The sequence below is a fragment of the Mobula birostris genome, chromosome 31, assembly GCF_030028105.1.
Source record: "Mobula birostris isolate sMobBir1 chromosome 31, sMobBir1.hap1, whole genome shotgun sequence".
NCBI classification, from domain to species: Eukaryota; Metazoa; Chordata; class Chondrichthyes; order Myliobatiformes; family Myliobatidae; genus Mobula; species Mobula birostris.
Window position 1 is genome coordinate 29361369 of NC_092400.1, and position 16707 is coordinate 29378075.

The 16707-nt window shown below is 42.6% G+C and overlaps 1 protein-coding gene across 1 annotated transcript in view; it reads right to left on the reverse strand.

The window, feature by feature from the left end:
- The window catches only part of grk3 (G protein-coupled receptor kinase 3), a 280800-nt gene that overhangs the window by 84164 nt on the left and 179929 nt on the right, over positions 1 to 16707 (reverse strand). The window contains exon 10 of the mRNA XM_072247961.1: positions 12997 to 13096. Within this exon, the coding sequence (XP_072104062.1) occupies positions 12997 to 13096 (100 nt within the window). The remainder of the gene's footprint in view (positions 1 to 12996; positions 13097 to 16707) is intronic.

Below are 16707 nucleotides of genomic sequence, written 5' to 3' on the forward strand. Positions count from 1 at the left end.
CACCGCTCAAATCAGTCTTACTGATGATGCTATCGGGTGGGTTGCTGTACTGATAGGCTGAATGCTTTCTATGCACGATTTGACAAAATGAATGATGTGACATCGAGGAAAGCCCCCTCCCTTCCTGAGGAACAGGCCTCAGCCAAAGTGAAGAGGACCCTAGCCAAGGTACACCCACAAAGCTGCAGGACCGGACAATATACCTGGGCAGGTGCTGAGGGATTGTGCAGCCCAGCTAACGGAGGTCTTAATGGAGACTTTTAATATCTCTCTGAAGCAGCCCACTGTCTACAGGCTTCAAGGCAGCCAGCCACTGTCTTTCCCAAGAGAGCAACGGTAACTGGCCTGAATGACTACCACCCAGTGGCGCTGACCTCAACAATCATGAAGTGCTCCGATCAGCTGGTAATGGATTGTATAAAATTCTACCTTCCAGCTACATTGGATCCTTTCCAGTTCACCTACTGCTCAAACTGGTCCACTGATGATCCTACAGCCTCAGCCCTCCACTCCATCCTGTCCTAACTAGAAAGTGATGCCTTGTACGCCAGGGTGTTGTTCATTGACCTCAGCTCGGCACTTAACACGATCATCCCTCAGAAGTTGGTGGGTAAGCAGTCATCGTTGCAATTCAACACCACTCTCTGCAAGGGAGCACTGGTGCCCCTCCAGGGTTGCGTGCTCAGTCTGCTGCTGTCTACGCTGCTCTCAACTGCACTGAACCAGGCACAGTTTAAAATCGCATCATCATGTTCACTGATGGTACAGCAGTGGTTGTCCTCATCAGCAACAATGATGAGGCAGCATACAGAGAGGAGGTAGACAGGCTTGTCAAATGGTGTGAGAACAACCACCTGAGTCTCAACATGGACCAGACAAAAGAGATGATTGTGGACTTCAGGAAGGCACTGGTCGATTGCACATCAGTGGCTCTGCGTGGAGAGAGTAAAGAGCACAAAGTTCCTTGGTGTGCACCAAGGAATTAACCTGGACCCACAACACCTCCTCACTAGTCAAGATGGTACAGCAGTGTCTACAATTTCTGAGGAGATTGAGGAGTACAAGGCCCCCTGTCTCCAGGAGCACCATCAAGAATGTCCTGACTGGCTGCATTGCAACAGACCACAAGACCATAGAGAGGATAATGTCCATTTCCCTCTCCCTCATCCCCCAACACCAGGACCATTGCAGACAAAGCACCCAAAGCACTGTTGAGGATTCCAACCACACATCCCACAGTCTCTTTGACCCACTTGCATCAGAAAGGACGTACAGAAGCATCAGGATTCGGACTGCCAGACTGCGTAACACCTTCTTCTCTCAGGCTGTGAGACTAATGAATACCCTGCCACACCGAGATCTCATCACTAGGACAGCGAGCTATTTACTGCTTACCTGTGCTGCACTTTACTATATGCATTTTGAATTAGTGATTTTAATGCCTTGTCCTTTCATATGTTGATTCTCCGTATTAATGACTACACCCAGGCACTTGATCTACTTCACACCTTTTTATGATACATTGATCTCTATTGTTCTTATCACTTCAGAATGCCTTGGAGCCTCAATGTTTATTGTAATCGAATCAACATACCCCCTTGTATCAAACATCTCAAGGTAATACACTTTCTCCTCTAGACCATGGTACGTTTACTCTGTCAGAATATTGAATCAATATAAACAACACATACACGAAATGCTGCTGGAATGCAGCAGGCCAGGCTGCATCTATAGGAAGAGGTACAGTCAACGTTTCGGGCTGGGACCCTTCGTCAGGACTAACTGGAAGAAGAGATAGTAAGAGATTTGAAAGTAGGAAGGGGAGGGGGAGATCCGAAATGACAGGACAAGGCAGGAGGGGAGGGGTGGATCTAAGAGCTCGAAAGTTGATTGGCAAAAGGGATATGAGGCTGGAGAAGGGAGAGGATCATGGGACGGGAAACCTGGGGAGAGAGAGAAGGCGGGAGGGGAGCCCAGAGGGTGGAGAGCAGGCAAGGAGTTATAGTGAGAGGAACAGAGGGAGAAAAAAAGAGAGAGAGAGAGAAGGGGGGGGGTAGAAAAAGATAGATAGATAGATAAATAAATAAATAAATAAATAGGGGATGGGGTGTGAAGGGGAGGAGGGGCATTAATAGAAGTTAGAGAAGTCAATATTCATGCCATCAGGTTGGAGGCTACCCAGACGGAATACAAGGTATATTTTATAAGGTATATTAAGGTATATTTAATATACTTTTTTTATTTTCCCCCTTTTTTTCTCTCTCTCTCCTTTTTCTCCCTCTGTCCCCCTCATTATACCCTTTGCCCATCTCTAGTTTTTTCCCCCTCCCCGTTTTCTTTCTCCCTGGGCCTCCTGTCCCATGATCCTCTCATATCCCTTTTGCCTATCACCTGTCCAGCTCTTGGCTCCATCCCTCCCCCTCCTGTCTTCTCCTATCATTTTGGATCTTCCCCTCCCCCTCCCATTTTCAAATCTCTTACTAGCTCTTCTTTCAGTTAGTCCTGACGAAGGGTCCCGGCCCGAAACGTCAACTGTACCTCTTCCTAGAGATGCTGCCTGGCCTGCTGCGTTCCACCAACATTTTGTGTGTGTGTTGTTTGAATTTCCAGCATCTGCAGATTTCCTCATGTCCGCATTGAACAAGTATATCTAACTACACGTATACATTGACGAACCGATCACTTTCTTGTATATTAGAGTGATGCATACTACTTACGTTGAGCGGTTTCCCACTGTGACAACGCAGCCACTCCTTCAATAGAGGGCAGTTGTTGAATATGCAGCTTCTTCTTGCAAATTCAAAACCAATTATTGCTTGCAGGTTACACTTGGTTGGAATAACTTTGTAGGCCATTTCTTCCTTGTATGTGTGCTTCCTAGATTAACTATGTATCACCTGACTAAGGTTTGCTCTTACTTAACACACAGTACTGATGAAGGGTCTCGACCCAAAACATTGACTGTTCATTCCTCTCCACAGATGCTACTTGACTCCAACATTCTGTGCAGATTATTCCAGATGTGAGCTCACCAATACCCTATATAACTCAACCATAACCTCTTCATTTTTGTACTCAACTCCCCTAGCAAAATGCAAAAACATGCTGTTAACCTTCTTAAGTACTTGCATAGTGGCCTTTGACATTCATGCACTTAAGTATTCAGATCTTTCAGCATCCCAGACTTTCACAATCTCTCACCATTAAGAAAATATACAATTTATTTTGGAATTGGAATTGATTAATATCACAAGTACCAAGATATAGTGAAAAAACTTGTCTTGCATATTGTTTATATAGATCAATAAATTACACTATGTAAAACAATACTAGAGTGCAGAATAATGGTAAGCAGCTACAGAGAAAATGCAATACAGGTAGACATTGAGGTAGATTGTGATGTCAAGAATTAATCTTATGGTACTAAGGAACCACTCAGTAGTCTTATAACAGCAGGGGAGAAGCTGTCCTTGAGTCTAGTGGTATGTGCTTTCAGGCTTTTGTATCTTCCGCTCGATGGGTGAGGGGAGAAGAAAGAATGCCTGTGGTGGGTGACATCTTTGATTATGCTGGCTGTTTTACTGAGGCAGCGAGAAGTATAGACAGAGTCCATGGAGGAGAGGGTGGTCTTTGTGTTATGCTGAGCCTTTCTGCAACTTTCTGCAGTTTCTTGTGGTCATGGACAGAGCAGTTGCCAGACCAAGCTATGATGCTTTCAGTCAGGATGCCTTCTAAGGTGCATTGATCAAAATTAGTAAGGGTCGACAGGGACTTTCTAAACCTCATTATCCTTCTGAAGTAGCAGAGGTATTGATGAAATTTCATATTTTGTTACATTATACTTCATATGCCAGATTTTGTCCAATCGTTTAATCTATCTATATCCCTTTGTAGCCTCCTTATATCTCCTTCCTAGCATAATTTCTTAAGCAACTTTGTAGCATTAGCAAATTTAACAACCATACTTTCAATCTTTTCATTGAATGCATTTTATATAAATTGTAAAAAGTTGGAACTCCAGGACTAAAACCTGTTACATACTACCCATTACATCTTGTCAACCAGAAAAAGACGCATTCACGTCTACTCTCTTGTTCCTATTAGTTAGTTATACTTTGATGCCAATACATCACCTCCTACACAATTTTATTTTCTGCAATAACCTCTGACGCAATACCTTATGAAATGCTTTCTGGAAATTAAAGCATCACACATCCAATGGTTCCTCTTTATCAACAGCACAAAGAACTTACTAAACATTAAACACGATCTCATGCAATATTCTACAGTAACAAGGCTCACATCTTACTCATTTATTCTGAAAGAGCAAGCTTAATTTAGCTTTTATTCTTATATATACACTTTACTTTTGGATAACTATAGGAGGCAGCTTGATTAGATCTAATGCTGGCTAGTGAGAGCATAAGAGCCACTTTGTTACCAATCAGCACTACATTTTTCAACAGGGTAATAAAGCACGACTCATTAAACACAGCAGCAGTGAGACACTCATGCTTTCATCTGCCAAAGTACCCAGTGACTGCACAAATTAGACATCAAGCTGGCTTGCTATCACTTTGATGTCAGTAACTTGAAAACATTTACCTGGAGATTCTTTGTTAAACAGCATCACACATTAGACAAGTCTGATGTGCAGGAAATGGTTGGCAGGACAGAGATACGTCCCTACCAAAGGTAGATGCTCTTTGTTTCCACTAGTAGGCCACCCTTGGGCAGGGTGTAGCACCTACTTAGCCCCACTCATAGGATCACGTGAAGCCATGGGAGCAGGTGGTGGATGGCCATATGAGCAGTCAATGCATACCACAAATCCTGGTTATGTGACCACTGACGCCTGACATATAATATCTGAAGAGCATTGATAAGGACTGGTGTCATCAATCTTGTAAAGACACTTCTGCACAAAAAATTTGCAAAGAACAGTTACAGTCATGGAAAGACCATGATCAGCCACGTCATTTGACATAGCACAGCCATAGTTGGGAGCTTAACATCAAAGGATATATTTTGTATCGAAATGAAGGCATAGGCAGTAATGTAGCTCTGTTGGTAAGAGGTGGAATTACATCTTTCGAAAGATGTGACAAAGGGTCAGGAATATTGAATCTTTGTGGGTGGAGTTAAGAAACTCCAATAGTTAAAAAAGCATAATGGGAATCGTATATAGGTCTCCAAATTGTAGCCAAGATGTGGGGTTGAGATTGCAAAGGGAGCTGGAAAAGGCATGTAAAAAGGGTAATGACACAATTGTTACGGGGAACTTCAGTATGCAAGGGGATTGGGAAACTCAGATTAGTGTTGGATCACAAGAGAAGGAATTTGTTGAATGCCTGTTGTATAATAACCCAGATCTTATTAAGAAGCTTAACGTAAAGGAACCTTTAGGAGGCAGTGGTCATATGATTGAATTCATATTGCAATTTGAGAGGGAGAAGCATAACCCACATGTATCAGTATCGCAATGTAATCAAGGGAATTAAAGAGGCATGAGAGAGGAGCTTGCCTAGGTGGATTGGAGGAGGATACTGGGAGGGATAATAGCACAGCAGGGGTGGCTGAAGTTTCAGGGAATACTTCACAAGATGCAGGATAGATATGTCCCACAGAAGAAGTAGTTCTCAAATGGCAGGGCTAGGCAACCGTGACTGACAAGAGCAGTTAAGGACTGCATAAGAGCCACGGAAAGGGTATATAAGGTAGCAAAAGTGAGTGAGAAGTTGGATGATTGGGAAGCTTTTAAAATCCAACAAAAGTCAACTAAAAAAGCTATAATAAGGGAAAAGGTTAAATGAGGGCAGACTAGCCAATAATATAAAGCAGGATACCATAAGTCTTTTCAGTTATATAAAGAGTAAAAGGGAAGTGAGAGTTGATATTGGACCACTGGAAAATGATGCTGGTGAGGTAATAATGGGGGAGACAAAGAAATGGTAGATGAACTTAATATGTACTTTGCATCTGTCTTCACTGTGACAGACAGTAGCAGTGCGCCAGAGGTCCGTGAGTGTCGGGGAACAGGAGTGAGTGCCATTGCTATTACGAAGGAAAAAATGCTAGGCAAACTCAAAGGTCTTAAGGTGGATAGGTCACCTGGACCAGATAGACTACATCCCAGAGACCTGAGAGAGGTTACAAAAGAGATAACAGATGCATTGGTCATGACGTTTCAATTATCACTTGATTCTGGCATGGTCCTAGAGGACTGGAAGATTGCAAATGTTACTCCACTCTTTAAGAAGGGAGGAAGGCAAAACAAAGGAAATTAGAGGCCAGTTAGCCTAACCTCAGTCGCTGGGAAAGCATTGCAGTCTATTATTAAGGATAAGGTTTCGAGGTACTTGGAGACTGATGATAAAATAAGTCAAAGTCAGTTTCTGTAAAGGGAAATCTTGCCTGGAAAATCTGTTTGAGTTCTTCGAGGAAGTAATAAGCAGCGTGGACAAAGGAGAGACAGTCCATGTCATTTACTTAGGTTTTCAGAAGGCTTTTGATAAGGTGCCACACATGAGGCTGCTTAACAAGATAAAATCCTGTGGCATTACAGGAAAGATACTGGCATGGGTGGCAGACTAGCTGACAGGTAGGAGGTAGTGAGTGAGAAGAAAAGGGGCCTTTTCTGGTTGGCTGCCGGTGACTAATGGTGTTCCTCAGGGGTCAGTATTGGAACCGCTACTTTTCACATTGTTTGTCAATGATTTGGATAATAGAATTGATGGCTTTGTGGCATTGTTTGCAGGTGTTACAAAGATAGGTGGAGGGTAGGTAGTGCAGAGGAAGCCACGCGTTTGCAGCAATGTTTAGACAAATTGGAAAAATGGGCAAAAATGTGGTAGATGGAAGACAGCATCGAGAAATGTATGATAATGCATTTTAGTAAAAAGAACAATAGTGCAGACTATTATCTAAATGGGGAGAAGGTTCAAACATCAGAGGTGCAGAGGAACTTAGGGAGTCCTCGTGCAAGACTCCCAGAAGGTTAATTTACAGGTTGTGTCTGTGGTAAAGAAGGCAAATGGAATGTTGGCATTTATTTCAAAGGGAATAGAATATAAAAATTAGGAGATAATGCTGGGCCTTTATAAGATACTAGTCAGGCTGCACTTGGAGTATTATCAACAGTTTTGGGCCCCATATCACAGAAAGGATGTGTTGTCATTGGAAAGTCCAGTGGAAGTTCACGAGGATTTTTCTGGGAATGAAGGGATTAACATATGAGGAGCGTTTGGCAGCTTTGGGCCTGTACTCACTGGACATGGAAGAATGCGGGGAGATCTCATGAAACCTACCAAATGTTGAAAGAACTAGATAAGGTGAACGTGGAGAGGATGTTTCCTATGATGGGGAGAATTAGAGGGCACAGCCTCAAAATTGAGGAGTGATCCTTTAGAAGAGAGGTAAGGAGGAATTTGTTTTAGCCAAAGTGTGGAATCTAGGGAATGCTCTGTCACAGATTGTGATGGAGGACAAGTCCACGCGTATATTTAAGGCAGAAGTTGATCTTTTCTTGATCAGTCGAGGCATCAATGGATATGGTGAGAAGACAAGTGTATGGAGTTGAGTGGGATCTGGGATCAGCCATGATGGAATGGCAGAGCAGACACAATGGGCTGAATGGCCTAATTCTGCTCCTATGTCTAATGGTCAAATAACGAACAAAGGATGTGCAGGATGGGTGAGGAAGAGAGCTAGCACAAAATCATAGACTCAGACCTAGTCATTGTCTGTATTGGCAGTGGGTCTAAGCCAATAGGGCCATGCTTTGGAGCTGATTGTTGCTTCAAGAGGGGTCAAAGATCAAGGCCGAGTAGGGTCATTGATTGGGGTTGAAAAGAGTTATGTGATTGGTGGGTAAATTCCATATGTTACTAAAATATACACATCTAAGTAATTAAATTAAGGGGGACCCACCTGAGTTGGATTACCACAATGCCAGATCAGGGCCTGGACATGGAGTCCCAAAGTAATGATTGTTCTGGAGGTGTCGAAATACTTGAGCACTGTACTTCAGTTTCCAGGTAATGTACCAGAGGACCATTACACAGATGTTATTAGATTCACATCTAATGTAGAAAATGTTTCAACATCACCAGTCCAATTCATGATAGGAAGTGTTCAGTTGAATCTAGTGTGATTTAATTGATGATGCACATTTTTATAGCTGAAAATGAACAGTTTGCACAGTTGTCAAGATCCAGGAATGTCAAAATTCTTGATGCCAAGTTTGGCCATGAGTATTAGCATCAAGTTAACTGGCAGTGGAAACCCCTGGGATTGAATGCTCAGCCAAACCCATGAGGCACCAGAGGGCTGTGATGATTATAGGCTTGGTGTGGGACACGGAGATGGCAAATCAGAGATCAGCAGTGATAGGTCCCAGGGCCGGAGGTTGAGGGCACAGTGTGATAGAGGGCTTAGAATGAGATCAGTGGGTGCATTTTGGAGACTTAAGAGAGGAGATACATTTACTTATTTATTGAGATACAGCATAGAACAGGCCTTTCCAGCCCTTCAAGCCATGCCACCCAGAAATCCCTAGATTTAACCCCGATTTAATCACAGGACAACTTACAATTCCCAATTAACCTATCAACCAGTATGTCTTTGGACTCCAGGAACATCCAGAGGAAAAGGCAGAACGCACAAATTCCTCACAGGGCAGTGACGCGAATTGAACCCGAGTCACTGGTACTGTATAGGGTTGTGCTAACTACACTACCATCCTCACAGGGCAGTGACGCGAATTGAACCCGAATCACTGGTACTGTATAGGGTTGTGCTACTACACTACCATAGGGGCTGGGTGTATGATGAGAAGTAGGCGGGAGAGGCAGATTAATCCACTGTAAGCCTAAACCTGGGTACAAAGGAATATTCCGAGATTTAACTTACAAAGAAAACTTCTTCCAGTACAGTGTTAACAAAATGATTCTTTTTGTAATGGTTCACAGATTAAATTTCCTGACCATCATTCTAAAAAAGATGTTGTATGTGAAATATTGAGGGTTAAATGTAATTGTAAGTGCCACATGAATACCTGATGCAGCAATAACTTCAACAAAATCATCTCATCTGCCACGCAGTGACATTTCAATTCATGTTGGATCATGCTGCACACTTATAAAGAGAACATGAGCAAATAGCTCATGCTGAGAACACAGGAAAACAATGGCACTGGAAAAACGAGAGACCATTAGTTTACTATCTTCTAGCCGTGAATGCTGGATCAACCATCACCTAATTTACCCTGTCATCTCAATCAATCTGGCAACTACTATAAGTGGTGATGGGAACAGAAACATTACTATGGGAAAATCAATAGTGAAGGGCTTTTAAAGACCCGATAATGATAGTCTTGTTCAGTCAATAGCTTAGTGCCAGTCTAGCAAATCCAAGCAACAGGAGCTGCAGTGGCTGACCACTCTGCCCCCCTGAAATGCACAATAACTAAAGGCTGATTTATACTTCTGCGTCAACGTGTCGCCGTAAGGTCTGACGCGGAACCCTATGCGAGAGCTTGCGTTGCCGCGACGCGCACCTCTCCCAAAATGTAACCGCGTGTCGCAGCAACGCAGACTGCAGCAGCTGTGATTGGTCAGGCAGCATCTCTAGGAAGAGGTACAGTCGACGTTTCAGGCTGAGACCCTTCATCCTGAAACGTCGACTGTGAGTCCTGACGAAGGGTCTCGGCCTGAAACGTCGACTGTACCTCTTCCTAGAGATGCTGCCTGGCCTGCTGCGTTCACCAGCAACTTTGATGTGTGTTGCTTGAATTTCCAGCATCTGCGGAATTCCTCGTGTTTGCAGCTGTGATTGGTCCGCTTGGTAGCATCGCATGTCATCCTACACTGCAATAGGGGGAATTGCTGCATCCTACTGGGCGACTGAAGGGCAGGGAAGGAACTCTGGCTGCAATGTTTTCCATAAGGCTTTACAGACCTCCGAAATTATGGAGGACACATTTTGCACGAGAAAAGACGCTCGCGTCTTGCTTACCCCGAGGCCACCATGACCATGCAGCAGGCCAGGCAGCACCTCTAGGAAGAGGAACAGTTGACGTTTCGGGCCGAGACCTTTCATCAGTCCTGACGAAGGGTCTCGGCCTGAAACATCAACTGTACCTCTTCCTAGAGATGCTGCCTGGCCTGCTGCATTCACCAGCAACTTCGATGTGTGTTGCTTGAATTTCCAGCATCTGCAGAATTCCTCGTGACTACCATGACCATGAAGCCTTGCGCGGACAGGTGAGTGTGCATGCGTGACGTGTGCGAATTGCCGAGCGACGCAAACACACCAACGCACAAGTATAAATGCTCACAACGCGCATACCCCATTTGCATAGGTTACGGCGTCCAGTTAACGCAGAAGTATAAATCAGCCTTAAGAAACACTCAGTTTCTCTCGCAGAAAACAGAGAATGGTTTGATGACCAGGAGAAAAAACTGTAAATGTAATGAGTTCTTGAACTGGAATAACCATTAAGCAGATAAAAATAACAGATTAAGGGCCAACAAAATTTCAAAGGAAACAACAGCAGGAGAGTCTGTAACTGAGAATTACAACATCGATGTTTCAGTATGCCAAGATAACTTACAGACTGAACATCCAAGAATTCACTCTATTAAGAGCTATGATCATAAGAGGGGTCATTAAGGACAATGAGACAGTTGGCATCCACTGGAAAGAACGTTCCAAAGATCTCTTCACATAAGATTAGGTTTCAGATGTGAATTTCTTTGACTTCATCCACAGTGGACTATTCACCTCAACCTCAACCCTAACCCACTCCAGTAAGAAATCAGAAAGTCAATCCTTCAAGTGAAAAATAACAGAGCCTTTGGAGCAGACAAAATCTATGCTGTAATACTAAATAGCGCTGATGAAGAGCCAAACAGTGGTGCTACAAGCAAAGCAGCTGAATCGAAGATCCGACGACCTCGATTTGATTCCAACTTCCAGTTTAGAGTCTGCATTCTCTATTAGCATGTAGGTTTCTCCCAAGTGCACCCGCTTCCTCCCACACCCCTAACAGGTGCTGATTGGCAAGTTAATTGAGTACTGTAAAGTACTCTTGATGTAGGTGGCCGGTGAGAGAATCAGTGGGCTGTTAATGGTCATGTGTGACAGAACAAGTTACAGGAAAATAAATCTGTGATTAGAATTTCTCTGACAGCAGTCAAAGGCTCGAGGGACTGACTGAGTTCATTTTATATTGAATAGAAATATGAAGGAAGCACATCTGTAAATATAAATCCACAAATTCATCTCCTTCACCTGTGAAGTGAAGAGCATGCCAGGAGATTTCAGAGATGCTGTGCAAGAAAGAAGATTCCAAATGCATCAAACAATATATATAATCTTCTTTAACCTCATGAGTGTTTTTAACGCCTGTCAATGCACAGGTATTACGAAGAGATCTTCGGACAACCAGCTGGCTTCAAAAATTCAGTACCACCCTTTGCCTGCCACATAATATGCAAGCACAGACCTCAGCAACATTTCCAAAGCGGGCACAATCCCACAGTGCTTGAGATGGGTCTGATACAAAAGATCCAGAAAATCAAAGCTCTTCAACAACCTGCCTCTGTTGCACAACACCGTCCCCTGACAACGAAGACTAATGATGTGATACGTTCAATATGGATTATTTCCCTCATCTCGGGAGTGACCTTTCAACCAGAGAACTTTCCACCATTAAATGTATTATTGCATCCAATGCATTAACTTAGGCATTGACTGCCTATAAAAAAGTGTATTCAGAGTCAAATTGAGTTCCGAGTTGATATGCTGAGAACTGTTTTCCTGCTCTGATGCAAAGACAACCTGTAGAAGTCATGGAAAGACACTTCAAAAATATAACCAATGCTCTCAATGTAAAATTCACCAAATCCACTGGCCAGAAAGGCAAACCAATGTTTGAAACACGAGAAAATCTGCAGATGCTGGAAATCCAAAGCAACACACACACAAAATGCTGGAGAAACTCAGCAGGTCAGGCAGCATCTATGGAGAAGAGCAAACAGACGGAGTTGCAGATGAGACCTTTCTTCAGTACTGATAGGGAAGCAGGGAGATGCCAGAATTCTGGTATCTCTCTCATTCCAACTCAAACCAATGTCAGGGTCCTCTTTTTGACCAAAATCACCAGTATCAAGGCTGTGCTCATCCTCAACCACTTTTGATGAGCCACTATTCCCATAACCAACACCAATCTCTGGAAGCCACTGCTTTTTTATTGTGGTCTGCCATGGCAAGAAATATTTGGAGGATAAAGAAAGTTAATTCAAGCATGCCTTTTAAAAAACCTGAATAAAATAAAACACACCAATTCACATGGACCCTCGATGCAACAGTGCTCAAAGTGATAATGTAGTATCAGGGGGAACTGGTGATCATTTTGTGTCTCTGCAGTGGGAGCACATGGAACCCAAACACAAATGACAGATGGAGCATACAAGCAACCCATCTACGCTATCCCATCAAGCTCTACCAGGGCCAAATGTAGCAAAGTCTGCAGATCCTGCCTAGTACTCATAAATCTTCTCAGAAACCACTGAACCATAATGGAGGTAGTCACCTTTTACCACAAGGGACTGCCTCAGATTGAGGAGACCCTGATGTAGGAGTCTGCTTTGTTATATTTTAACTGAGTGCATTGAATAGTGACATAAAGAGCTTTCCCAGATTCTGAGCTATAAAATGAAAGCAAGGTTCAAGGAGGGGTTTAGTGGCAGTCATGACATAATACCAATGGAGACAGAAGGCGTTTTACTCATTTAACTACACCAAAGACAAATGGAGGACTTTACTTTAAATACATAGCATCTCGAGTCTACAACTTTTTAATTATTGCTAGATTGCTCAGTTGTTCTACATACAGTACACATCATTGCTTACGTTCAACTGTGCCAAGTCAAAAATATATACCACCTTCTGCAGTCAACATGCATATGAAAAAGAAACTGCATTTGGACTTACCCCAGTGCTGACCAGTGACAACATAATCCGTTCATTAAGTGCTAATGTTTCTCCCTGCTTCATCTTGATTCGTTTTTTATCTAAGCATTTCATGGCATACCTGAAAATAAAATTCAAGGAGAAAATTAAATAACCTATTATACCATAGTACAGTATTAAATAAACAAAGGTGATTAGATAGATTTCTGATCTAGGTACAGTGAGAAAACTAAAGTGAGAAATGCAATCACAATCAATTCTTTCAATATTCATACCTACAGTAGAAAGTCCAACAGATAGGCAAATTGCTTTTGGTTATAAACCAAACATGACTCTCCTGAAACAAAATAATATATTATTAAATTGGTGGCCTTTACTCTTTGGGTGGAAGTGGTAAAGAAGGAAAATGAGTATTTTTAATTGAATTTGCCTATAAAATGATATTCACTATATTATAAGAATCAAGTTTTCATGTGGAAAACTATCTGATTAACCGGAGCCATACTCAGCATACGGGAAGTTAATTATAGCTCAATCATCCCAGGACATAACCACAGTAATTCCTCAGCAAGATGTTAGGCACAACTACCTTCAGGTGCGTTATCAATAACTTTCACTTCATTGTCAAGTCAATACAGAGATATTCAGTGATACACGGTATATGGAACTGTTCAGATGGGGCAGCCTGTGCACACTTGCAGGTTCTGGACAATATTCAGGATTAGGATGACAAAATTTCCATCTAAGAAGGAAGTAGTTCCAAGAGTGACCACCTCCAACTAAATCACTTACCATCAATACCTGATCGGACAATTAACCAGAAAATTAACTGGATCAGCTTCTTATACTGTGTTTTAGTCTTGCCTTGTGCAAAAGCTTGCAATTACTAGTTCTACTGCTAATCGCTTCTCCTAGGCAGTACAGTAGCATAGTGGTTAGTGAAATGCTTTACATCGTCAGCAATAGGGGTTGACTTTCTGCCGATATGGGTAAGGAGTTTGCGTGATTTCCCCTTGGGCGTGTGTGCTTCCTCCAGGTGCTCCGGTTCTCCCCGCCAGCCACACTCCAAAGACGTATGGGCTAGAATAAGTAAACTGTCGACACGCTATGCTGGCGCCAGAAGCTTGCTGACACTTGCAGGCTCGTTCTGGTGCCCCAGCACAATCCTCACACTGTGCTGGTTGTTGATGCAAAAACAACACTTTCACTGTATATTTCAATATATATGTGACAAATAAAACCAATCTTTCTTCAAATCTTTAATTTGCACTTTTTTCTCCTCTCCATTTCAACTTTTTTTGTAGCGATATCCCACCAACAATAATCCATCTTCCTCCACTTGCCCTTCCACATTTCAACGGAATCATCCCTCTGCGATATCCTGTAACTCAATTACCTTCTTCTCTCCCTATTTCAATTGTCAATGCAACTGCTGGAGGTGAAAAATCTGCCCCTTCATTTCCAAAGGATTTCGAACATGCTCAGGAAAAAGAGCTGTTTACCTGTATTTCTTTCAGTCTGCAATGTACGAGCCACACATGCTCCACAGGGTATGTGAGGAAACCAAAGCACTAGAGGAGACTCAGACAGTCCCAAACAGAATGTGCAAACTCCATAACACAAAACAGGAAATCAACACTGAACCAGTTGGCTGAAGCCGTGAAGCAACTGTGCAAATTCTACAAGAACAATTAGGTTGACCCATATTATTTTACCACCATTACTAGGTGGAAACAGAATCTCTTTAAAATGTTGGTCATGACTGAGAGGTCCTAGTATGATCGAATTAAACTAAGAGGGTTCCTGGCACAGATTAAGCAGTCTACTCTTTTCAAATAATGGAGGGTTAAATTGGATGGAGGGAAATAAAGTAAAACACCAGTATATAAAAATAAAGGAGCATTCCTTATCTGAAAGTTGATCGAATTAACACTCAAAACTGAAATTTTGTTTTTGAACATAGAACAGCAGAGGAACAGGCACTTTGAACCACGATGTCTGTGCCAACCATGATGTGAAATTCAACTAATCTCTTCCTGCCTGTACAGATCCATATCCCTCCATTCGCTATATGTCCATGGGCGTATCTAAAATGCTCTTCAATGTAGCTACCACATCTGTTCCCCTAGCACCATTGGCAGTACATTCCAGGCACATGCCACTCTCTGTGTTAAAAAATATATGCCCCAATCCCCTCTCGTGTGAAAGCTATGCCCTCTAACATCTGACATTTCTGTTTGGGTAAATGATTCTGGCTGTCTACCCTATCTATGTGTTTCATAATTTCATTAACTTTTATCTGGTCTTCGACACTCAAGAGAAAACACTCTAAGTTTGTCCAACTTCTTCTTGTAGCCAATATGTTGTATTCCAGCCAGGATCCCCGCAAACCTCTTCTAAACCCTCTCCACATCCTTCCTGTAAAGGGGCAACCAGAACTACACGGAGTATTCGAAGAGCGAACCAATTAAAGTTTTATTCAACTGCAACTTGACTTCCTGATTCCTGTAGTCAATGCGCCTCATGATGAAGGTAAGCATGCCATATACCTTCCTTACCACACTATCCACTTGTGTTGCCAGTTGTAGAGAGAAGTAGCTTGGATCCCAAGATCCCTTTGTACAATGAGTTATGAGTTGTCATTAACTGTATAATTTCCTTTACTTTGACCTTCAAAATGGCAGCACCTCACACTTGCCTATATGAAACTGCATCAGCTATTTTTCTGTCCATAACTGAAACTGATCTATATCCTGCTTTATCCTTTGACGACCCTCTTCAGTGTAGGCAACTCCAACAATTTTAGTATCATCTACAAAAATACTGATCAATCCACGTACAGTTTCGTCCAAGTCATTGATATATAACACAAACAACAGCAGTCCAGCACTGATACCTGCCGGATAACACTGGTCACAAACCTCCAGCCAGAATAATGGGAGACTTCATTCAGTGTGATCAGTAATAACATTTCCTCCTCACTGACCCTAAACACAGGCACATCTCAAGGATTCGTGTTTAGCCCACTGCTTAGTCTCTCTACACTCATAACTGTGTGGCTCAGCACACCTCAAATGCCATCTATTAATTCCCCATTGACATTACTGTAGTTAACAGAAATCTCGGCTGGCGATGTGGAGGTATACAGCAGTGAGACGGATCGGCTGGTTGAGTGGTCTTGCAAAAACAACTTCACACTCAACGTCAGCAAGATGAAGGAACTGACTGTGGACCTCAGGAGACTGTGGAGGGGTCAGTGGTAGAAAGCATGAGCAGCTTCAAGTTCCTAGATGTCAACATTTCAGAGGAGCTATCCTGAGCCCAACACATTCATGCGATCATGAAGGCGGCATGCCAGCAGATCTACTTTGTTAGGTATTTGGCATGTCACTTAAGACTTTTACAACTTTGTGTAGATGTATGGTGCACAGTATTCTGACTGTTGCATCACATCCTGGTAAGGAACCTCCGAAGATCTGGATCGCAAAAAGATGCAGAGGGTTATAAACTCCAGCGAGTTCCATCAGGTGCATAAACCTCCCATAGACGACATCTTCAAGAACTGATGCCTCAAGGACGTGGCATTCATTAAGGATCCTCACTATCAGGGAAACATAGGAACCTTAAGATGGTTTCTCAATGATTCAGGAACAGCTTCTTCTCCTTCATCATTAGATTTCAGAACAATCCGTGAATACTATCTTATTTTATTCACTATTTATTTATTTTTGT